Source organism: Parasteatoda tepidariorum, chromosome 1 (assembly GCF_043381705.1).
Source record: "Parasteatoda tepidariorum isolate YZ-2023 chromosome 1, CAS_Ptep_4.0, whole genome shotgun sequence".
NCBI classification, from domain to species: domain Eukaryota; kingdom Metazoa; phylum Arthropoda; class Arachnida; order Araneae; family Theridiidae; genus Parasteatoda; species Parasteatoda tepidariorum.
This window is the reverse complement of record NC_092204.1, coordinates 94175350-94199335: the sequence shown is the minus strand read 5'-3', so window position 1 is coordinate 94199335 and position 23986 is coordinate 94175350. Positions and strand designations below refer to the sequence as shown.

At 27.2% G+C, this 23986-nt stretch overlaps 1 protein-coding gene across 2 annotated transcripts; it reads right to left on the bottom strand.

Moving 5' to 3' along the window:
• Window positions 1-497: 497 nt before the first annotated feature.
• On the bottom strand, window positions 498-23986 carry LOC107441626 (serine/arginine-rich splicing factor 4). 2 transcript variants are annotated; one of them, XM_016054960.4, is made up of 8 exons: window positions 23854-23986; window positions 18813-18955; window positions 16970-17040; window positions 12330-12416; window positions 9528-9597; window positions 5276-5349; window positions 3201-3317; window positions 498-921 (listed from the first exon to the last, which is right to left on the bottom strand). In XM_016054960.4, exons 2-8 carry the CDS (start codon window positions 18933-18935, stop codon window positions 690-692), a joined length of 774 nt encoding a protein of 257 aa, XP_015910446.1. In that variant the 5' UTR covers window positions 18936-18955; window positions 23854-23986; the 3' UTR covers window positions 498-689. The 2 variants fall into 2 exon arrangements, with proteins under 2 accessions (XP_015910446.1, XP_015910445.1); XM_016054959.3 differs by having other exon boundaries at window positions 23742-23880.

The following is a 23986-nucleotide window of genomic DNA, read 5'->3' as shown; positions in this document are numbered from 1 at the left end:
TAAATATCACACAGCTTTGAGTGGTCACCATTTTTTAAAAGACGAAAATAAGAAATAAAATTCTCTTTTTTTTCTCAGTTTGTAAAGATAAACTCACAATTTCCTGCATTTTCTCTGCTATTTTAAGTGATCATTAAATTCTCTGTATTTTCTAGGTTTTCCCTATAGAGTGGCAAACCCTGAAGAATGATCACTACAAAATATTCACATGTTGACAGAAGATACCAAAAATTTTAGATTTAGATAAGGAAAAATAATAATTAAATGATATTGAAAAATAAAAACTTATTTTGTATTTAAACAAATAAATATCAACATATATTTAATTTTCAAGTATAGCAAATTATTTCCCAGGTTACCCCTTCCCTTGTACTGAGAAGAATTACTTAGTTCAAATTTACAAGCCTGTTTTGTGTCAATCCTTTTTATAATCTACTTTTATAAGTTTTTAAAAACTTTCAGATTTGCTTTCTCCTTTATGTAATAACACAGCATTATTTGACAAATATGATAGTCTTTATTTATGCCTTCCATGATCAAATACATTACACTGACTTAAGAAAATTCATCATCACTAAGAAAAGAAATTTTGGCTGTAGATTTAAAATACTAGTGAAAGAAATGCTTATACAGTAATATACTCAGGCACAACATGAAATATTTACACATGCATTGTAAATAACATCAACTCATTCATTGCTGTAATCTCGAGGAGGAGATCTGGAGCGTGACCTCTGCCTGCTGTGACTTCTGCTTCTTGACCTTTCCTTTTCTCTGGAAGGAGACCTTGATGCAGATCTGTCACGAGACACAGATCGATATTCAGAACGGGACCTGGAGCGAGATCGACTTCCACTTCTGGTGCGACTCCTGCGACTTCGAGAGCGAGAACGTGATCTTGACCGTGAACGAGACCTGGATCTAAAATATTTCAAAATAGATTAAACTGATGTAAATGTAATTCACAACCTAAAATTTTTTCAATGATGTAGTAATAAAAAATAATGAGTTTTTTAGATCAATGTATTCATAACAAGCAATTAAGCTAAAAATGACACTTAGCATTATTAATTTTGACATAATAAGCAAGATTATTATTTTTTTCTTTTTTTGTAAATACCCAGAACAGATTTGCTATATGTACAAATGGAATATATATTGCAAAAAGTATATAGAAACAAGATTTTGTTGACATATGAATGGATATATATAAGATTTTTTTTTTACAAATTCCGGACACTCCGAGGAAATCTCTTTCGTAATATGAACGACTTGACTCTTTGGTTCCGATCTAAAGCACAAAAATATATCACTGAGATTATTAAACGTACCCTGGTAGATATAATGACACCAGACGATCTCATGGACCCTCTTCATATGAATCAAATTTAGATCTTTGCACCTAATTAACATCTCTCGGGGTTGCATAGCGACCACCTGCCCTGCCACAAACAGCTAAATGCTCTTAATGCTTTCTTTTAATTCTACTCATTTCACTTCATTGCTATTTATTTGTTTTTAACTTTGGAACCCTTTTGGTTCAATGATATTTTATATTTTATATTCTGGAAGCCTGTTGGTTCAATTTCTATGTTTTCAATGTTTTATTACGTTTAAATTGCTTTTGCTTGTCTAATTTACCTTTTGATCCAATGTTTTTAATGTTTACAATCTTTCACTTACCTGTTTACCCTCTTGGATCCAATGTTATATACTGTATTCTTTTTCAGATTGTTGTTGTTAGTAATATTCAAAGATACTTAAGAAATCATGTAATGCTATATCAAATTCGTCTCTATTCAAATCTAAGGCATACAAGTCATTGTCAACTAAAATTATAGGATGTCAACTAAAATTTAGGATAAGCATTAAATATTATTATATTTATTTATTATTCATTTATTTTGTTTTATTATTCATGTTTATCATTGTAAATTTTCATCTTCGTTTGTTTTCAAACTGGAAATTGTATTGTATCCTTTTGTTGATCAATAAATTTTCACTCCGGATGCCCCCGCTAGGGGTCGGGACGGGGCTGAGCTTTGAATATATAAGATTTCTATTTTTAAATAAATTTTTAACATTTTCATTTTTTGTTTAAATCGTCATTGAGGATTCGTCATGTCAACTCAGTATTTCTATTATAGCTGCAAACACATGCTACAGTTCACTCTATCTAACTCTCTACAAAAATCTTAATTTCGACCGCACCTACTCCCTCTAAACCTACCTAGAAAAATTCATTCTTAGTCTACACCTGCTTTCACCCTCCTTACCTTCAAGTAGAAAAATGCACACTCCTATGATGAGGAACTGGTCAAACTAGATCAATCAATAATCAGTTTTGTGGGCAGGTGTAGCTTACTTGTATTTGATGTACAGAAGAGATTTTTTCTTTAGTTATTCTTGTATGATAAATTTATTATGTATCTTTAAGGTTTTGAATTAAAGATTTTTTTAAAAAAATGCCAAGTATAAGAGACTTTATTTGGAACAAATTAATTAATTTGGATTTGTTCAATTCAAGAGGGACAGAAAAGCTAACTTATATGTTCAAATATTTTAACAAAAAATAATAATTTGAGTAGTTCTAAAATTTTAGAAAAATAAAAATATCTAGAAACTTCAGGTAGAATCTTTAACTTCGGTGACTGTAAAAAAATTAATTATTGAGAACTTTTATTTTTGTATGCTAATATTTCATTTGATAAAAACTTTGCTAAACTTTAATTTTGAACAAAAATATAGATGAACAAAAGTAAAATTGATTTTTTATTTTCTTTTTTCAAATTTGTATATAATGACTGAAATTATTTTTTCAACAGTAAGGTTAACCTTCTTACTGAAAATATATTTATACAATCCCTGCGTAGAAAGTCTTCCATTTGGATGTTTGCTTTACAGGAGCATCTAGTCAACAGAAAGTAATCAGTAATTTTTTTCTTCAATATCACAACAAGTTTCGTTTTCGTTATGTTAAGCTTAACATAGTGTATAATTTTATTTTCAAATTTTTTTAGGCATAAGGTTACATAATGGCAAAGCAGACGTAAGTTCAATGTAATTTCAATGAAATACTCAGCTGCAGCTTCATATACCTCCAATTTTTTTATTATCAAAAAAAGATTTCAATATTATTTTCTTAAGGTGCTTATATTATTTATAGTCTAGCACAGAAACAAACATAGACAAAAACCCACCTTCTACCGCTATCTTTACAATCTTCAACCAGATGAATTTTTCTTCCACTTAGTTCAGTATCTTGCAACTTGCTATATGCATTCTTCATATCGGAATAAGATGAAAATTCAACAACACTGAAAAGAAAAAAAACATACTTTATTAAAAGATATTACGACAAATTTTATTGCAGAATTACTATCCTAATTATATTTTTTACAAAGTTTTTTTAAAAAATAAGTAATAACATTTGCAAAGAAACAGTTTTGCTAAAATTTTTTAGATCTTAAATTCCCTGACTTTTTTGCATTTTTCAGGAAAGAATCAAAAGTTCTTTACAACATTTTCAATCAGAATTTTTTTTTTCATTTATTTAATATGAGCATAGTTGTTTGGAAGAAAATATGTCAAATATTACATTTTGTGATGATATGACATGATATTTGATCAACATGATTTTGTGATAAAGGTTTAACTTGTAAATAAATAACTGCATATGTAGATAAGTAGACATGTTACAAGATGAAGGTTTACTTGCCATGTAAATTACAAATAAAAGCAATATATTGAATATTAGATTTTATGAGCAAAACCATACAATAAAATGAGAACAGAAACATAGAACAATTTCACTAAAAAGTGAAATTTCATAAAATAATTGCAATAGATGTTAGAACTATTAAACTCTCTCAATAACTGATTACTATTACTGACAATCTTAAAACTGTTTATTTTCCAGGTATAATATAGAAATTTTACAGGTTTTTTGTAAAACATTGTAATTTTTCCTGACTATCCCCTGCCTTTTAGAGTTAAAATAAAATTCCCTGACAATTCCATGTTTTCCCTGACTCATGGGAGTCCTGAAAGTATTTTTTTATAAGTAAATATTCCAAACTTAATAAATTCAAAAAAATTTTAACATTAAAAAAAAAATTTAATGTGAAACAATAATAGGCATTAAACTTGTTTACTTGGAATATCATTGGCCACCTATTATAGCCAATGACTTTTATCTAAAAATTGCCCGATTTCCTGACTTTTTTACTCAATATAACATTTAGTAACAATTTCAGGTTTCACTAGTCCTATTTACCCTAAACTATCTTATAAAATGACCATCAACTAGGCACACACAAAAAAGGTCAGAAAACCCATGAAAAGTTTTTCCATACCATTCACTATGATTTTTTTTAACTGAAGCAAGTTTGTCAGTCAAAACATGCAATACCCTATATCTGACCCCTTCAACTTGTGACCCTGGTTTCAGTTTGGGTTATGACCTGAATTATTTTATGCATAGAGAACTAGTATATGACAGGATAAATACATTAACAGTTCAAGTAAAACACTTTTCGCTTGTTTCAAGTTTTTTTTTTTTCAAAAATGACAAGGCAAGAAGTGATTAAAAATATCCTATCTATTGACACCATACATGCGCTTAGCACTAACTTTTTAAAAAAAGTAAAAAGATTTTAAGAGAAATAATGCATAATATGTGCTAACACTTATATAAATGTTACGTCACTCAACCTACTGAAAAAATGAGTTAGAAAAATTTATATAAGTAAAAAAAAAAATCCCACCCAGTGATAGGTTTCCAAAAGAATTTCAACATTATTCCGAAACATATTTCTGCTTAACATGGCTAGTTATCATTAAAAGACATTGTTATTTTATTCAATTAGTAAACATAATAAACAATTTTAAGCAAAAGATTGTTTGAAAAAATCTGTAAAAACTTTGACACATAGTAATTTTAGTCACATAACAGTTAAATTCTTAAAAGAAAAGATAGTCACAAACATTAAACTTATTTAAAATTAATGTTTCAAAGTCACTTGTCTACTTACAGTTACGACCATTTCTGAGACAGTCTTTTTCAACATGATTTTTCCAGTTTTTGGTTTTAAAAAAAATACTCCAGGCTCTTTCCAATTAAAACTGAGACAAAAAAATGAAACTAATGTTATGAAGTAGGGGGGAAAAACAGGACTCAACTGTCTACCTATTAAGTGTCTACTTATTAATTTATATTTCCTTCCTGGCATTGCAAGAGGTTAAAAGAGTTACCAGCAATATGAAACAAGCATACCCTTCATTTCTTCGTTGTTTATGAGCATCAGCATAGGTAACTTCTCCTGCTTGACGCATGTAATCTTTCAGATCCTGTTCATTGTAGGAATAAAAATCAGTAAAAAAGAAGTACATAAAAACATGTAATATACAAATAGTAAAGTATCTGTATAATGTAGGGAAAATACCAAAACCCTTATAAGTTTATTAAATGCTATTTAATTAGTTTATTAAATACTAATTATTTTTATTCTTTGTTCTTAACAAATGTAAAAAAAAAATTTAATCTAAAACGCCGATACTTTTATAATTAAATACAATATTTAACGATGGTTTAACAAATACTTCAAAATTAAAATATTTATATTTTAATTTAGAGAAATCAAAATATTTGTAGCAAGCAGAATACTAGATACAAATTTATTGTATCTAGCATTTGTATCTAGTAGATTGATTATAAGACACAAATAGAGTATATGAAAGGAATGTAGAATAAAACAAAGAGAATAACTCCACATTTACTAATCATGTTAATAAAAAGCACCCAAGCACCAATTGGAATATGTTATTAGTGCATTTCAGAACAAGATTTCAGGAAATATGATTTGAAATCTAAGCTGTCAATAATGCACTTTTCAAGAACAAAAACAATTATGAATTAAATCAAACAAATGATTATCAAAATACTACGGAAAAGTTTTCAATTCTTAATCTTTAATTTCTTGCATAAAAATAGTAACAATTAGATAAAAACTACCATTATTATGTTTGTGTACTAAAATAAGACAAAGGATAATTGTTAAAAGATAAAGTTATGTGACACTACAAGAACAACATTTTGTCCAATAGAAGCAGCCAATGAAACTAATGTATGCACTCTTGGTACATTTTACACTTGAAAAATTTTAAATATATATACATTAAGAAAATTGATCCTTCCAGTTCAAAGGTTGCATAAAAAAAAGTATCCTTTCACATGTTTGATTTATTCCATTGCCTAGCCGAAAAACATTTTCAATATATGCTTTTAAAATATTATTTCAAAATATGCAACTTTTCAAAATTCAGGAGATGAAATGTGAAAAGAATTTAATACAATTTTACTTTTTTTTAAATTTTTAATCAAATTAAATTAACTTTTAATTCTGTTCAGCAACTTACTTAGAACATAACAGCTTTAGGCAAGTATGACAGAAGAATTTTAAAAAATGATTTTTTATTGTTGATTTCCCCACTGTGCTGTATAAAACCTTGCCAACTCTTTCGTATGCATCAAAACCTCAGAGTTCGTACTTTAAAGAAAAACAACATCTCTTTTACAACATCAGATAATTTTTTGGAAAAGTTGAAAGATTCTGAATTTTAAAAAAAATAGAATCTAAGAACCTGAAAGTTTCTAAGACAAAAAATCCAAAAAAATAAACATTTTTCAAAAGTAAGTCCTCAGAGATGTACCAAGGTGCAAAATTTCCATGAGCTGCTGCCACAGGAGGAAATGATGTTTACATAGCAAACATATTGATTCCTTTAACTATAGATCTGCTTTGTCAAATGTTACCAACTAGAATGAGCCTTGTTGACATAATAATAAATTAATTTACCTTCTCTCTTTTTATAACATCAGTTTGACATCTTAATCATCAGAAAATATGGAACAACCAGACTTCACTACACTTATACATCAAGGGTCTTCAGCCCTGGTGCACAAGAGCATGCGTCTGAGTTCAAATACCATCACATCAGTTTTCATTAGCAACATCATCAACCCGCCTAAAACATCCAGGCATCATTGGCCACAACCAGCGTCAAACATAGGCCCATCAAATGCTCTTGCCCAGGTGCATTTGCCCTTAATGGGTAAATGGGTAAATAATATGTTTAGTCTCTAAGTTTAATTTTTTTGATTTCAAGAGATAGAACAAATTAAAGAGATTAAAATTAAGACGAAATATTTAACATAATGTAGAAATATTTGTCAATAATTTTAAGGATTAAAAAAAATATTATTTAAGAAATAATTTCAATTTTTAGATAGTTGGAGACTTATTAATGAAACAATTTATCAAGCTTAGTTTTAATTTGAAAGAGGATTTAGAGGAGAAAAAAAGAACGCTTAAAAAATTGCAAAATTATAATATGATTGTCCATTGAATAAAAATTACAATCTACCCAAGAATTTTACATTTAGAGAGTTAGGATGAAAATTGTGAAAACTATCATTCCATGAATTATTTTTACCTAGTCCATGGTAACAAAAAGTGTTTTAGGAGCTTGAAATATTCAAATATAATTATGTTTTATTACCAACGAAAATTTTTTAAACTTATTTACATGTAAAAGAAAAAATCATTAATTTATAGCACAAATTCAAACAGTCAATACTACAGAAAAAATTAAAATTTTCAAAATTAAATTTTTAGTTTAAGCATCGCAAATAGATTATCTTAGTGCCAATATTAGGAACTAAAAAGAAGTTTTTGAGCTTCGAATTACATAGCAAATAATTTGTTTTAATACTTGCATACAAGCAAGAAAAATTAACAGTGCACATCATAAATCCTGACTACAAAAAATACTGTTAAAAAAATTTATTAACTAAATTTAATTAAAGTAAGTAGATTACTTATAGAACCAAAAAAAATTTAAAACTGACTGACATAATAATTACAATTTTCGTATTCTTATATACTTTAACACGCAAAAGAGGTTATTAATACTTCACCAATTAATTTTACTTTTAAATCAATTAAGTATTTTCTTTGTTAAAAATTACCTAACACTAGTTTGATTCCATTTGTTGAAAGAAACTCTTTAGCAGAATTTATTTTCCCAAAAAGCAAAGAAATAAGTAAAATAAAGTATTACACTTAGAGTACATGGATTGGGGAAGAGTCAAGACAAAACTGACAAAATCTGTTAAAATATTTCTTAAAAGGTTTAATATTGTGGGACGTGTGCAACATGATGCAAAAACATTTTTTTTTTCAGTTAGAAGCAGAAAAACGTTTAAGCATCTTCCTTAAAATAAAAATAAAATTTATTTTGAATCCTATATAAAAATGTATAGTAATTTTGATAGTTCTAACATTGAATACATAGAAAAGAAAATTGACTTTAGCTACTATTTCCCCCTCAGGAATATCACTTTACACTATTTTTAAAAAAATTTCATCAGGTGGTTAATCCAGAATTTTTAACTTAATACCCATTTTCATGAAAAAATTTTTGCAACATTTTATTTGGTGAAACATTTTAGCATATCAAATTTATCAGCCAGAAAGTATCTTTAAAATAAGAAAAATTATAAAACATTATTTTCAAAGCAACTGCTTTCTTTAATAATACAAACTGCCTATGATACTTAAATTAAAGTCTTTAGGACACTTTTTTAACATGACACTTTACACAATTAATTCAAATTTACATTACTTTACAATACTTATCTGAATTACACATATTTACAATTAAAAATATTAATTATTTAATTGAATCATTTTTCTGCAAAAGGGTTTGCTAAGACAATTTTAGCATAAAATTTGTGTGAAAGTACAGATTTTACTGGGACAATTTTGTGAAGGTATACCGTTTTTGTTGAGTCAACTTTTGGCAAAATACCGATAAACGGTAGTAAATCATCTGCCCACGGACGATATTCATTCTCAAACAACAATATTTATAAAAACAATATTTATTTTCAAAATGTCACTGTTTACTTATAAATTTGTAATATTTTGAAAGAAAAGCATGTTTTTTAAAAAAAAATTTAACATAATAAATTCTTTTTTATTTTAATTAAATTGCTTTTTTAAAAAAAAATTTAGTTCCCCATTATTTAAAACTCCCTGTTATTTTTACATTTCTTCTCTTGCAAAGTTGCAAGGCTCTAAAATATGAAAAGAACTGTTTTATTTTGCAAAAATTATGTTGAAATCAAAAGGTCCTTGATAAAATGGCTATTTTAAAATAATACAAATATTGTGTTCTTTAAGGAGTTTTTATCTCTTATTTTGATCTCTATACATGCATAAATTGGCAACATTTGAAAATCAACTGCAATGTACAAGAAATTTTTTGGCGATCATGTAATTACCAACCCTTTGATAATTAAAGCAAGATTTTAGAATAGATTTATACTAGCAGAATGTAGTGAAATAAGATGTGTAGAGCTGCATTGTTTATTTTAATGTCAAAAATATGGAACTAAAACTGAAAAAAGCATAAATAAAATCCTGCAATTAATTATCAAACACATAAATTTAAAATATATTCACCTGCCAACTAACTCTACTACTTAAATTTTCAACAATCAAGCGATAATCAGTGCGAGTTGGTGGACCATACCTGAAAATATTAATAAAAAATAAATAGAAATAAATTAGGAACATAAAATAAAAAGAGATTTCTAAAAAAAATTAAAATCTGTAAAAATCAAGATTTTAAACAAAAAAAATAAATAAATGTCCATTGTTTTTAATTATTTTTAAAGTCCCACAGTAGACTGATCATAACACATGGCTCCCAGAAAATAAGCGAAGTTAAGCATTACTGGCTGTAGTCAGCATTTGGGTGAGGGATAACTTGTTTAACCTGAAAAGGGATAGGCGGTATGTGGTAACAATCCTCGATAAACCGTTTAACTGCATAGTACTCAACTTATGCCCTGGTAGTCAGGATGTCAAAGCCGGAGAGCCATCTTCTCTTTACTGATGGCAAGTCTTTGAATCTCCCTCAAGGATGTTGCCAATTGTTCATAGTGTAGTTTTAATGTGGCATAAATAAATTACTATTACTTCCTTTTTGCCAATCAAACCTTTTGCCAAAACTTATTTAACAATATTAAAACTAAAATTGTTAATATTTCTGACTAAAATTGTCAACATTATACTGTATTATACAAGATGATTGCTGAATAAATATCATCATTTTAAAACTGTAAGAAATTGTAAAGCTAGGGAACTAATTTGTCATTTAGATATCAAATGAAGAGTGAATTGGTTTAGATCAACAACAAAAAAACATACATTTAAAAAGCAATTTTTTTAAAATTAGTTTTGAATAAATCATAAAACTAATCAAATCAAACAAAAATTTATCAAAACAAAACCAATCAAATCAAAAATTTATCAAAACAAAATTGGTGTAATTAAAATATTTACACTTATACTAAATATTACATAAATAAATCTTTGTCGTATGCAGTGAAAACATTGTCAAAAAGTTTCTACATTTGACAGAGTTATGTTTGAAATGCTTTGTTTAATAACGCTCAGCTACATTTATCCTTTCCATTTTATTAAATAAAATAGTATCTAAAAAATTAATAATTACTATCATTTTTTAACAACTTGGTTGACTTTAGTATAATACAATTAGTTCCTTAGAAACACATAAGAGAAAATAAAACATTTGTCCCTTTCCTGCCTTCTCTGGATCTAAAGGTCTTCCAAGGTCACGGAAGAAATATTTAAGTTTACTCTCAGGGATGAGAGTAGTCAGAAAGTAAAAAAGAGGAAATCCAAGAAAAAAAAAATTATATATAAGCAAAAAATTTGACAAAAAAGGTGCGATTTTTAAACTTGTCAACCATGTGATAATAAATCCCGATATGAGGCTTTTAAATCACGTGAATTTGAAACTCTACATCGAATTTAAAAAATGCGCAAAATACAAATCATGATGCGTATTTTTTAGATCACGATGCATAATTTTTAAATCGCGCGATATTACAACCGCAAAAACGAATCACGACATTGGATTTTAATTTCGCGTAGCTACATAGGGTTTTAAAAGCTCGTAAATACAAATCGCGATATTGGTTTTTTTAATCTCGTAAATAAGAATCGCAATGTACAATATTTAAATAGCCTGAATAAGAATCGCAACGTTAATCGCAACTTTTAAATCAGGTAAATACGAAAATCGATGTTTGATAATAAAATCGCAATTTTAAAAATACATAAATACAAAACACGATATTGGATTTTTAAATCTCGTAAATAAGAATCATAATGTACGATATTTAAATAGCGCAAATAAGAATCGCAATGCGCAACTTTTAAATCAGGTAAATACGAAAATCGATGATTGATATTAAAATCGCGTGAATAAAAATCGAGTTATTTGCAGAGTCTGGACTTGAAATTTCTAAAAGGCTTGTTTGTATTGCTTTTGTTTAGACATAATAAATAAAAATTTGCAAGATTAATTGAATGAGCAAATAAATATTTTCACCGCAAATCCACCTATATATTTTTTTCTATTTTTTTGTTTGTCTTCACGCCAGAATACAAGAAGCAGCGACGTCTGAATTACGAAAATACGAGCTATCCCGCCGACGGATAAAAAATACGGAAAATCTTATTTTCTGTGCGTGAAATCGGAGAAAACAGCTAATATAAGTAAAAATGCGGAAGGGTTAGCAGCTAGGACGTAGTTTGAATTTTCTGTTTATCTTTGAAAATCGTAAATAAATATAATTATTTTACTTCAATGACTGAATTTTAAAAAAAAACGGGATATTTATTTAAAAAAACGAAACTTTTAGAGAATCGGAGTTTTTGATAAAAAGGCTGAAATTCGAGAGACAAAAAAAATCTCATCCCTGTATAAAGGTCAACCAGTTTTATCCCAAGGAAATGATTTTTAGAGAAACTTCAGAGGGAGGAAAAGGGACTTCAACAATTTCCCTCCGCGGAAAATTAAATTCCTCATAAAACATTTTAACTTGGGCAAAAAAAATTTCAGCGGAAATTAGCGGGAAAAATGGAAAAATCTGAAAAAAAGCGGAAATCCGCGAATCCGCGGAAGAATCTCATCCCTGTACTCTGGACAAACTGGGGAGGGAATACCCCCTCCCCCCCCACATTCTCCTTCATTCAACCTCAAGGATGAGTCAAATTTCTGCTTTTTTCCTCAAACGTATTAGTGCAAAATGAAGGGAAAATCGAGCAAAATTTCTTCTGGATACCAGTTAAATGGTTCTGTACCATACTAATTTTAAATTTCAAAAAAAAAAAATTTCATTTCCTCATTAATGCATAATATAATAATTCAGAACAGATGATTTAACTTACTTATCAATCCAGCTACCTCGCCTTCTGAAGCCAAATCTCCCACCAGTTTGCTTTCTAACTGGACCTCGAGCAATCTCCAAGATAACTCTATCAAAATCAAAAAGTATTACTTAAAATTACATTAAAAGTATTACTTCAAAAAGTATCAAAATCAAAAGTAAAATTCACACAAATCTATTAAAAATAAACAAATAATAATCAGTATGAAAGCTGTGATTAAAAGTCATTGATTCTGCATATATCTAAATTAGTTATTTGGTTTCAATAATTAGATAGCAAAGATTATACCAATCAAAATTCAATGTCATGTTCTGCGTATCATGTACAGTAATCTAAAATAGAGGTAACGACAGTTTTAGAAAAAGAGCTGCAGGAAAAAACAACCTTAGAAGAACAGCAATGCAGGATTTAAAAAATAAAAAATCGGTGCTTTAACTACTTAAAACTTGCTCTGTTGCATCGCAACCATTTTTTGATTGCTACGCTATTATTTTTACAGGGCTCAGCACAGGCCATTGTAGAAAAAGTAGTGAAAAAAGTGACTAAATTTTTTTTTAAAGTTATAAATAGTGACTTAATTAAAAACAATGTTAATATTCAGGCAACACCCTAATAACCTTAAAAATATACAAGTTAAAGAAAGAAAATTTGTCTAGAAACATTTATTGCTGTAGAAATCAAATATAACCTTAAATAACATTAAATTTAAAGAAATACTTTTGTTGTGTATTTTTTAAGCTTCTTTTATTACAGTTGAACCTGTTTATCTTGAACCACTTTATCTCCAAAACCTCCATATCCCAAAATTTCTAAAATTCTCCTACATTTACTGTCTAAAATCAATGTATTTTTCTTGTTTATGTCCAATTTTTTTTCAAAACCTCCGTTTCTTGAATTTCCAATAATAGAGCACAAATGTCAAAACTTTATTTATCAGTACAAAGATGAATGCAGACAAAGATGAATTTCGTGAAACCACAGGAAGTAGGGATGAACTGGTTGAGGGCATTTTTTGGAATTACTATCACAATCCCTGCACTTCCTTAACAAGAAAGGAATACAATGTGACCACCAGGGGTTAGCTTTTCAACATAGAAAAGAAAGCTAAGAACAGAAATTCACTTTCACCTCAAAATCCAGAATTTTAAAGTGAACCATAGAAAACCGTTGTTACGCAAACTTGTATATGCCATTGATGAAAAAAGTTATCTTCCAAAAATATAGATGTTAGATGCTATTAGAATTACTGTTTTGCCTGGAAAAATGTGTCTCTAAAAACTATCCAAAATGGTTTTAAAAAGCTGATTTCAAGAAAAGCTGTGAAGGTGATGAACAAGAGGTTGAAGGCATCAATTATAAAGAAGAAACTGTTGTCGCTGAAAATGCGGTGCCAGATCTTTCAGAATGAAATGCAATAAAATCTGGATTTAATGCTGACATTAATTTTGAAGATTTTCACAAGTGGACAACTGCCTGGCAACATGCGGAACATTGACAGATGCGGAAATCATAGATAATGTCAAAGGAATATCAGATGAAGAGGAAGAAGCTGAAGATCATATTGGTGAACCAATAGTGAATGCAAAGGAGGAAGAAAAAGTTGTAGAATTCATATAAACTATACTTGAATCCAAGGAAAATGTTGCTATGAGGGATTTGCGCTCTTTCTAACCATAAAAGAATAATCGAAACAATTAAGGTTATATGCCAAAAATCTCTGAAAAATTATTTTCTGTGTTAAATGTGTGTAAAAAAAATTTCAATAGATATAAGTAGTATAATTAATTTAAAGAAATGCCTATTTTTTCAACAAAAAAAATAATTAAAGCACTTTTAATAGAATTTTTTAATTAAATTTAATTTTTTTTAAAGTACCTGTCTAACTTGAAACCTCTTTACCTCAAATTTTTCGCCTTTCTTGCGAGATTCGAGATAAACAGGTTTGACTGTATTTGTGCAATTTCTGTCTTTTGCACCATTTACGTAGTAAATTTTCTTTTATGTTGAGAATCTGCGTAATTTTCAAAATTACCCGATTATTTTTGGTCCTTTTTCCCGGGACAAACTTGCAGCCCTAGTCATAGTTAAGCAAAATATAAGATGAAAAATTTTCACCCTTTCAACACTAATTATTTTAATATACCCTTATAAATGAATAATTTAATAAATCAAAAAGAAGAAGGAAATTATTCGAGCCTCATCTAATATTTAGTAAGATGGGCTTGCAACTGAATATTTAGTGCATCTTCAACAATAAAATGTAAAAACTTGCTTTTCTAACAAAATTTTCAATGTTTTTTCCCTCAAACTTCTTTATTCACATTTTTATTTTAATATAAAAAAATAAAGTGTGAATTTAAATTTCTGTATTTAACTTTACCAACTGAGAAACAATTCAAATCTTAATTCAGTTTAAATTCAATACTAAAAAACTGCTCACTAATTAGTTTCATAGACACTATAAAATCAGTTTTTTATGTTCTATAATAACATATAAACTAAACTCAATGTTTAGTTCCCAAGAATGCTCGGTACTCATTTTATCGACCCACTGAAGGGATGAAAGGCTGAGTGAACCTTGCACGAGGACAGACAAGGTTAATAGTATATAAATTTTAATAGGTAATAATATATAAATTTAATTTAAATTATATCTTAGAGTTTGCTTATGAAAATTCAATAAATAATTTTATTTCATAAAAACTGAAAATTATTCATAACTGTAGTGAATTGATTTAATAATTTAAATCACAGTAATTACTTTTAAATAAATCTTTGAACTATATTTGTCTTAAACATGATTTAGTGAAAAGAGAATTTTCCCCAAAAAAATCTTTATGAGAAAGATTTAAATACTTTGACATCTTAAATTGAACTTCTCCAAGTAGGAATAATTTTGTATTGCTATTAAATTGTAATACAATTTATTATTGTTTTCACATTTTGCAATGTTACAATTTTAGTTTTATTTTAATTTTGCTGAAATTGAAAAATATTACAAAATTCTTTTATTATGGTTCTAATAATGTAGACTCGTTTCATTCAGTTTTGGTTACAAGATAAAGACCAAACATTGAACTTTCAAGGGTTGTGTTTAGTCCCTAGACTACAAAACCCCCGTGGCAAAATCGCAGCGACATGTAGACATTATTACAGAATGTTACAAATTTCTACAGAAAGATTCTTCTTTTGAAAAGTTAAACATTTTGGTTTTCTTTTCTACAGAAATTTACACATTTTATTTGAACCAAACATATAGATAATCACTTTTTGACACACTTAATTTACACCGATATCATCATAAATCAATATAATGCTTCGATTGTATTTTTGGCAGTTATTGGTATTGATTTTCATGTGGTTTTTAAATATCTCAATATATTTCAAACAATATGGAAAATTCAAATCTAACATTTGAGTATTAAATTAATTTTTAAGGCAATGATTCTATTGAAGTTCTGGTATTGATTTCTCAAAAGTTTTTATATCCGATATTTCTTATACGATATTACAATTATTTATTATGCATTTGAGTAACCCCTATTTGAGGAGTCCAATTCGCATGATTTCGCCACCAATCTTTTTTTTCAACAATGGATTTCATGATTTTTAATTATTTTTTTATTATGATGATTATTTACAAAATGTGAAGGAAATAATTTGACTACCCAAACAACATGCGAGAATATCACCCATAAAATTAGAATAAAAATTATTACATGTTCAATTTAAATTTTTTTTTGTAAATACAGCTCTTATGCTATTTTAAATTATTAACATATATGTTTATTACTATTAAAAGTATCTTTCAGAAAAATATTAGTGCTAGACAGTTGTCTCAGAAAACCCGAAAAAATTCTGCCGCAAGGGTGCAAACCTTGTCTAAGGTGAAACAAATCAATATGAAATATCTTATAACAATTATATTTACAGGAATGTCACCTACTTCCAGAATTTTCTTCTTTCTTAAATTTATAAAATTGCAAACAGTTATAAGTTCTGAATTTCTTTCAAATTTCTTGTGTTCAGCTTTAAAAATTGGGGGTTTAAAAAAGTTATAGACATCAAAATGCCAATTTTGTTAATAGCAACTTATTTTCTAAAAATATTTTGTTGACAAAAACTAAACAATATATGTGCAGTTTATTACTATTTGCAAATACTATTTAACTAAAAGTTTATAAGTTTTGATATCACTAATACTAATACATATAACACAATAAAGACAAAAATGAATAAAAGAGACTGTGAATGAAAAAAAGAGATTAACGAAGAAAATTAAAAAAATAATTATGCTATATTAATACAATATTAGAAAGTAATCTTTTTGCGGATATAATCGTGTGAGCTCATGAAAAAATTATATCTTTTCCTTATTTTCTTTTCCTGCTTTTCAATTTCTGATAATTTCTTAAAATTTTTGAATATCTTTTAAAAATATTTTAATCGTTAATGATTTTTCTTCTTCTCTTTAAAAAATTTATATATTTTTTTCCATGTCTTTATATTCTTAACCTATCAATATCTATCTATCTATATATATATATAGATGGATGACAAGCAAGTAACCGGTAACCATACACTACATGCACAAAAATTGCATACATTTTCCTCAAGTAAAAAAAATCTGCAAGAATTACCTTTCACCAAGTAAGGTTTTTCCGTTTAACTCATAAACAGCATCATCAGCATCTCTACCATCTTCAAATTCCTATGAAGTAATAATTACATTGATAAAAATAATTATAAAATATTTATTTAATAAGATATATTCTATAATATTCGTGTATATTTGATAAAGTGTTATGAACTAAAAACATCAAAATTAATTAATTAACCTATGTGTTAAAAAAGTAACTATAATTATCAAACTTTCATAACCATTATGATTTACACATTCAATAATAATTTCTAATCCTGCAGTTGAATATGTAGTTATATGTAGCTGATTAATAATACCTAGAATTTTTTGACACATAAATAACAAGATAGTGAAGTATATCAAAATAATTTGCATTTTTTAATAGTCTTTATTAGAAAGTAAATATTGACTTACTAGAAATTTTTTAGTAGTTTTTATTAATAGACAAAATAGTAACTTCTCGTAATGTTATCTGTTGCTGACAAGAAAGTAAAATATAAAAATGCTTTAATAATGTTTTATCAGAGCTCATTCTAGGCAGGGTAAACAGGGCGCAGCACCCTGCTGCCCTTTTAGCCAAAAGAATCCACCTTGTTGCCCCTCCCTGAAGTAAATCAGTGCTCTGATATAATAGACTTCATAACCTTTTCGCCCTTTCTTTCCTCAACCCTTCTTTGTTTTTTCTCCAAACTCTACTAGGGATATCTTAAACTTTTGTTACTTTCAACTCTTTTTATTTAGTTTGTCATTGCTGTCAATACATAGGAATACATTTATATGGGAAAGGAAAAATAGCTATCACACCTCTTGTTGCACTTGTCATTGAAAGTTTGTAGTAACTTCCACTACCATTAAATCATAATTATTAATCATTTTAATTATTAAATCATAACTACAGAAACTTAAAAACAAACATTTATTTTGTTAATATATGCATGCATTTTAAATAAATTACTAAGCTACTAAATAAATTACTACCCATTAACTCAATATATATGTTAATTTATTAATAAAAATTAGTAACTAATATGATTGCTTTGCTACTTTTAGTAAAGTAAAGAAAAAAAATTCTTTTACTAATTGACAATGTTTTTTAATAGAACGTGTAAAGCCCATAGAAAGAAATTATTGCCTTTTTAGAATAATAATGCAGTTTTTTCTGCCTAGAATGAGCTCTGGTTTTATTAAAAAAGAAATTTAAAAAAGAAAAGAAATTTTACATACGAAGTAAAACCTGTAAAATTCTAAACTTAAAAAATGCTGCTACTCAATATTTCACTAGTTTTTAAAAAGATTTTTAAAGATATTAAAATAAACATGTTAAAAAATTTTAGGGAACCAGTTGCTATTTAGGTCAAAATATGTTTAGAAAATACAGAGCACATAACAGTTATCTAATTTACTAACTTTGGTGTACTATATAAAATAATTTTAGTTAAACTAAGTTATATTTTTTATTTATTAGTTTGAAATTTAAGCCTCTGCATACCATTGCTCCTATAATTTCATGGATGCTAAAGTATCCAGTTATTAATTATATTGGATTTCTTTTCACTCAATTAAATGCATTTTCCTTTTCATTAAAGATTTTAACTTTCATTATAGAATAATTTAAAAATCTCCTTGAGAAATGCAAAGAAAAAATAATTTCAAAAATATCAAATGCTTTACTAAAACCTGTATAAGCAACAGAATTTGTTTATTTTATCTACTTGAAACACTGTAATTATTATTTATTAAACTTAAAAATATAACTTTTATTTGTCCTGTAAATTAAGAGATTATATAAAATAGCAAATGAATTATATAAAAATTATAGATTTTATAATACATCAACTTACAACAAATCCAAATCCATTTTTCAGTAAAATCTCTCTTATTCTTCCATATCCTTTGAAAAATTTCTCCAAATCTCTTTCAGTACAGTCATAACTCAATCTTCCAACATATACTCTGGTGCTCATCGTGTATACTTCAGCTTAACCTAGAATTATATAAACAGTTTAATATAGATAAAGCAAAATATTTAAAAATTTTGATAAAAAAATTGTTACATAATACTCTTACACATAAAATTTTAACAAATTATAGGCATAATTTATAACATAACTTCATATAATGAAATTTAAAACATTACAACTTACATAAATAATTAAGTGCATAAATAGAAGTAGTTTAATGATTAATTATAAACCAATTTCAACAAACTTATAAGTCGACCTAATGAGAAAAAAAAACTAATTCAAAACATTAAAATTTGATTTGTAATCTGATATTTTAATAAGCATTAAGAAAACATTTGAATAATCAAATTTAAACAACTGCATCGTCTCACTAAAAGATCCTTAAGAAATAAATTTTTAACTGAAATGTATAAAATATTATAGAATTATCCTAAGATGCTTTAAAAATTTTCAGAATGCTTATTAAGATTATTTATAAAACTAGTATAGTTTTTTAGGAGCTTTGAAATCTAATAACACTAAATTATTTGTTTAACTGACTACCTGTAACTTTTCATAGAAGACAAAATGAAAGAAAATTATACAAATTTGAAAGCTCGTGGAAAAAAATTATAATTAGAGATTGTGATATAAAGAAAAAAAACTTATAAAGTTGAAGAGTTACAGTACTAGTAAATTGCATTGTGTGAAAACCATACATTATTTAAAATTCTGTAGTTAAAAAATAAAAATATATTATGTACCAACTTTTATTCATAAATTAAAAGAATTTATATAGAATTTTGCACACACTAGCCCAACCATGTAAAAAAATCCATGAGAAAAGACTGAAGTTTTTCCATTTTGACATCGGCTTGCATCAATGAAAATTCTTGTTGTACAATAAATAAATTACCAGTTTCCTTGCTTTGGAGACAGCCATGAACTCCATACTTCAAGTTAGCAGCAATAGTTTTTTTTTTTTTTTTCAGTATTTTCAGGGTATCTGCTACATTTTAGATTTTCAAATTCATGACTTTTCATGACTTTCCATGACTATTTCCAAGAGTTTTTCATGACTTAACAAAGTTACTATTTTCTCGGACAAAAATGCAACAATAAATTAAAAAAAGCATCATAATAACATTAATTGAAATTATAGGTATAACCAAAACTGCTATACTCTGCATCTTCATATTTAGATTTTAAATTTAAAAAACAGAGTAAAGAAAGAGTTGAAACAATAAAATAGCTGAAAAAAATACAAAAGCAAATAATTTTATTTTTCTGTAGAATAATATTCTAAAGAAACTTTTCTTGCTCATCTGAAAGTAAAGAAATACTCCCGATTTTTCTGTTCTCATTTCGGAATAAAAAAAATTCGCCAATGACTGGTTTGCTTCAACTACAATTTTAAATTAATAAAGTTTTTAAAAAAATAAATAATAAAAATTCTTCAATCACAGAAGAGTTTAAAAGATATCCCTCTAGAAATGATGTTTTTTTTTTTTCTCATTTTCTGAAAGAACACCATATAATTTTTAAAGAACATGATAAAATAACTTTATATTCTAATAAAATATGCCTGAGTGGTGATTTTGTTAGGAATTCAGATATTTGGAACAGGATGAAATTAGATTAATTGGAGCAAGAAAAAGAAAAAAAAATTTGGAGCAGCAAAACAAAATTTGAAGCATATTTAATAAAAAAAATTAAAACAAGAATTTAATAACAAGAGTTTTTTGTTCATTAATAACAAATCTTATTTTTTACAATTTTTTGAAGGTCCTTGCATAAACAAATTAAGTTTCTTTTTGGTATCTTCCAATACTGTTAAATATTCTATCCTCGACTTAGCCTCAGATAAGAGGAATAGAATTATTAGGACATAGAATTTTTTTTTTTGCAGAAGAAGATAAGGATGTCTTCGCATTTGTGGTATCTGGTGCAACATCTATTAAATTTGAATTTTGCCAAATTTCTGCATTTTCTACCTACAAAGATTTTAAGTACTTTCCTGTCAAACTAAGAAAAGCAGAACACTTTAAAAACGCCCTAACAATGTTTAAACTAGAGACACCAATTTCATCATACAGCAAGTGAATCAATGGTGTCTCAGTTTGGAAAAGACCTAAAAATTTATAATATAGCCGAAATATTTTTTAAAAATGAGCTTTTGGCAAAAGCAATTTAAATAAATTCAATATTGAGTGGCTCATACTATTTTTTAAATTAATAATTACTTTATTTAATTCTGTAAAAGGTAATTTAAAACTCTAATTAATTTAACTATCATTTAATGTTATTGAGTATATTTTTCTTAAAATTTAAATAAATGTTATTTGTTATAGTATATTCAACTAAACATTAACAAGATTAATATTCATCATACCGAATTTATAAAAATATGTAAAAAATTAAGCAAACATTAATAAATTTATATTACAAATGTAAATTAGTGAATGGCCCCTAAATTTTTTAAATTAAAATTGGTTACCTAGTACAGTATTTCATTAATGAAATGATTAAAAATAAATAAATAATTTTTAAATGCAAATACAATGAGTATTGAAGGTAAAAAAAATTTTGTCAGAAGTAAATTATTATAATGTCCCTACACTCATAATATTTAACAAATCTGTGATAATTAAAACTTTTTAGATCAATTGTTTTAAATCAAATCATTAAGAGATGAATTAAAGTATTTTTGAATGACAAATCTGAAGAACATAAGATTTTTTTGCTGCTTTAAAATTTCTGAAAGCCCCTCTCTTCATACTCATTTAAAATCTTTTCTCTAAATATTATTAAGTTTTTTCCTGAAACAAAATAAGAGCACTGAAAATTTTGAAAGTAATAACACAATAATAAAATGCAATAAGAAAAAATAAAAATATTAGTAAAAAAAAAGTAATAAAGTAAAATAAATGTTCAAAAACAATATGCAATTAGTGGATGGTCCCTCAGATAAAATTTACGTTTGTGAAACTCAATTAATTCTCATCTTTATTAAATTAAATGAATAAAAGGGAGATGGAAATTTTGAGGTTATGAAGCTTTGTGATTCTTGACTGCTCTGAGGATCAACATGAAAATATGTACTTAGTGAAGGGTCCCCAAGTTAATTCCAAGATCATGGGTACTATTCTATAAATAGAATAGGGCAAGAAGGCTATTAGCTTGCCATTGACGAAGACTATAGCACTTCAATAACGAAGAAATTAACAAGAGAAATAAAATTTTCTTTTGCTATTAAAATTTGGAATGTTTAGTTGGTCCCCGAAAATTCGAGGGAAGTTTTGGTTCCATTTCAGAGAGTGGAAAATAAACCTGAAATTGAAAATGAATGAGAATGATCTTGCAAAATGAAGCAGAGTTGCACATGAGAGTGCAAGAATCCTTCCCACTGAATCCAGAGCAACCCCCACATCGCAGTAGCTTGGTTGCCGCAAAATTGTGACTTGGCCATACCCAGGAGAAAATATCCCTTTTGGCGCAGATCGGCGCAATTTAAGCCTACTACTTCAATTTGGAGCATGTAGGCGCAGGTTTTCACAATTGGCACGGATCGGCGCGATTGGAACAGAACTTGCAACACTGGGAGACCTAAATCCATGACTTTCCATGATTTTTTCAAAAAAATAGCAAAAATCATGACATTTCATGACAAATTTTGCTCAATACTGAAATTCACGACTTTCCATGATTTTTCATGACTTTCCAGGTGCGCGGATACCCTGTATTTTGCATGCCATTATATAGTTGTCACCATAACTTGGCCACCATATCAGTGTTGATACTGATATAGATATCTATCCAAACAGGATTAGGTGTTTGGCGTCTTAAACTGTTTTTTGTCAGTAAAAATTGAAACAAAAAAAGCTTTTTCCTCATTATATGATACAACGAGCAGTCAATTTTTTTTCATGATTTTCTTTACATGTAACTTATAAATTTGTATTATGATGGACCCCTGAAATGGTAAATGGGTGTTTCATGGTAAAGAGTGGAGAAAAAAAATTAACAAAGTTCACTTCTATTGTTTTGAAAGGCTTAGTGTTAATATTTGCGTTATGAAAACAAACACATGATTTTCTTAGCTGTTTTATGTGGACGTTAAATTTACATCTATAATTAATGTTTTAGGTATTTTTTTGTTAAACATAAAATGTTTTAATGTGTCTCGGTTGTTTTGCAAATGAAATGTTTGTGATAAGCATAACAAAAATCTATTACTTTGTGGCGCAACTACCACTACAAATATTAAATACCAAATCACTAGTAAATAAGACATGTTAACTTGAATCCATCTTGGGGTACCTTTTGATAGACGAAGGTTGATGTAGTCAATAATTAAATCCCTTCAATTTTCTAGCACCGACCTTGGCGTTACAAAATCAAATAAGAAGGGCTCAACTATTAATATTATTGCAAACTATTAACACAAATTATAAATCTCATCTTCTAGTTTCTCACATATTGTCTTAAATTCATTAAAATGCTACTAATCAACACGATCTTCCTTTAAATTCAACCGAAGCAAATTTTAGCAAAAGAGGGAAAAATAGAAAGCTCTTCAACAAGAAAACGAACAATAAAGCGTATGGGTAATTTCAACTTATATATAAAAGTAAATATATCAGTTTTCATACAAAATCGTTCATACAATAATTCTACCGACAACTAAAAACATGTCTAATTAACATTTTATAACATACATAATTATCTACTATTAAAACAAACATAACAAATTTCAATGAAAGCAGCTAAAAAGCAATAAGCACATTATCACTAATGGTAATTGTAATATTTAAAAATGCAATTTACCAATTAACTGAATATCAAACTGTCAAAATTATAAATAAAACAAACTTTCAATCATTAATTAAAATAACTTTTAATTAATCAAGAATTATAGTAAACATGTATAAACACCTACCTATCATACAAACAACCGCATTAGAGCAAGTGAAGTTGAGTTGAAAACAGCAGAAGTGAGCTTGCGCATTGCGTAACTAGCAAACTCGAGATTATAAAACTCAATTTTTTTTGTTTTTTTCAACATATTTTGT

Bases quoted from the DNA above. Each gene is read 5' to 3' on its own strand.
- LOC107441626 (XM_016054960.4), bottom strand. From the start codon at position 18,935: ATGAGCACCAGAGTATATGTTGGAAGATTGAGTTATGACTGTACTGAA. The intron at 12,417-16,969 runs GTAATTCTTGCA...TGATTTTGATAG, and splicing joins AAAACCTTACTTGGTGAAAG to AGTTATCTTGGAGATTGCTC. The intron at 9,598-12,329 runs GTAAGTTAAATC...TAATATTTTCAG, and splicing joins CGAGGTAGCTGGATTGATAA to GTATGGTCCACCAACTCGCA.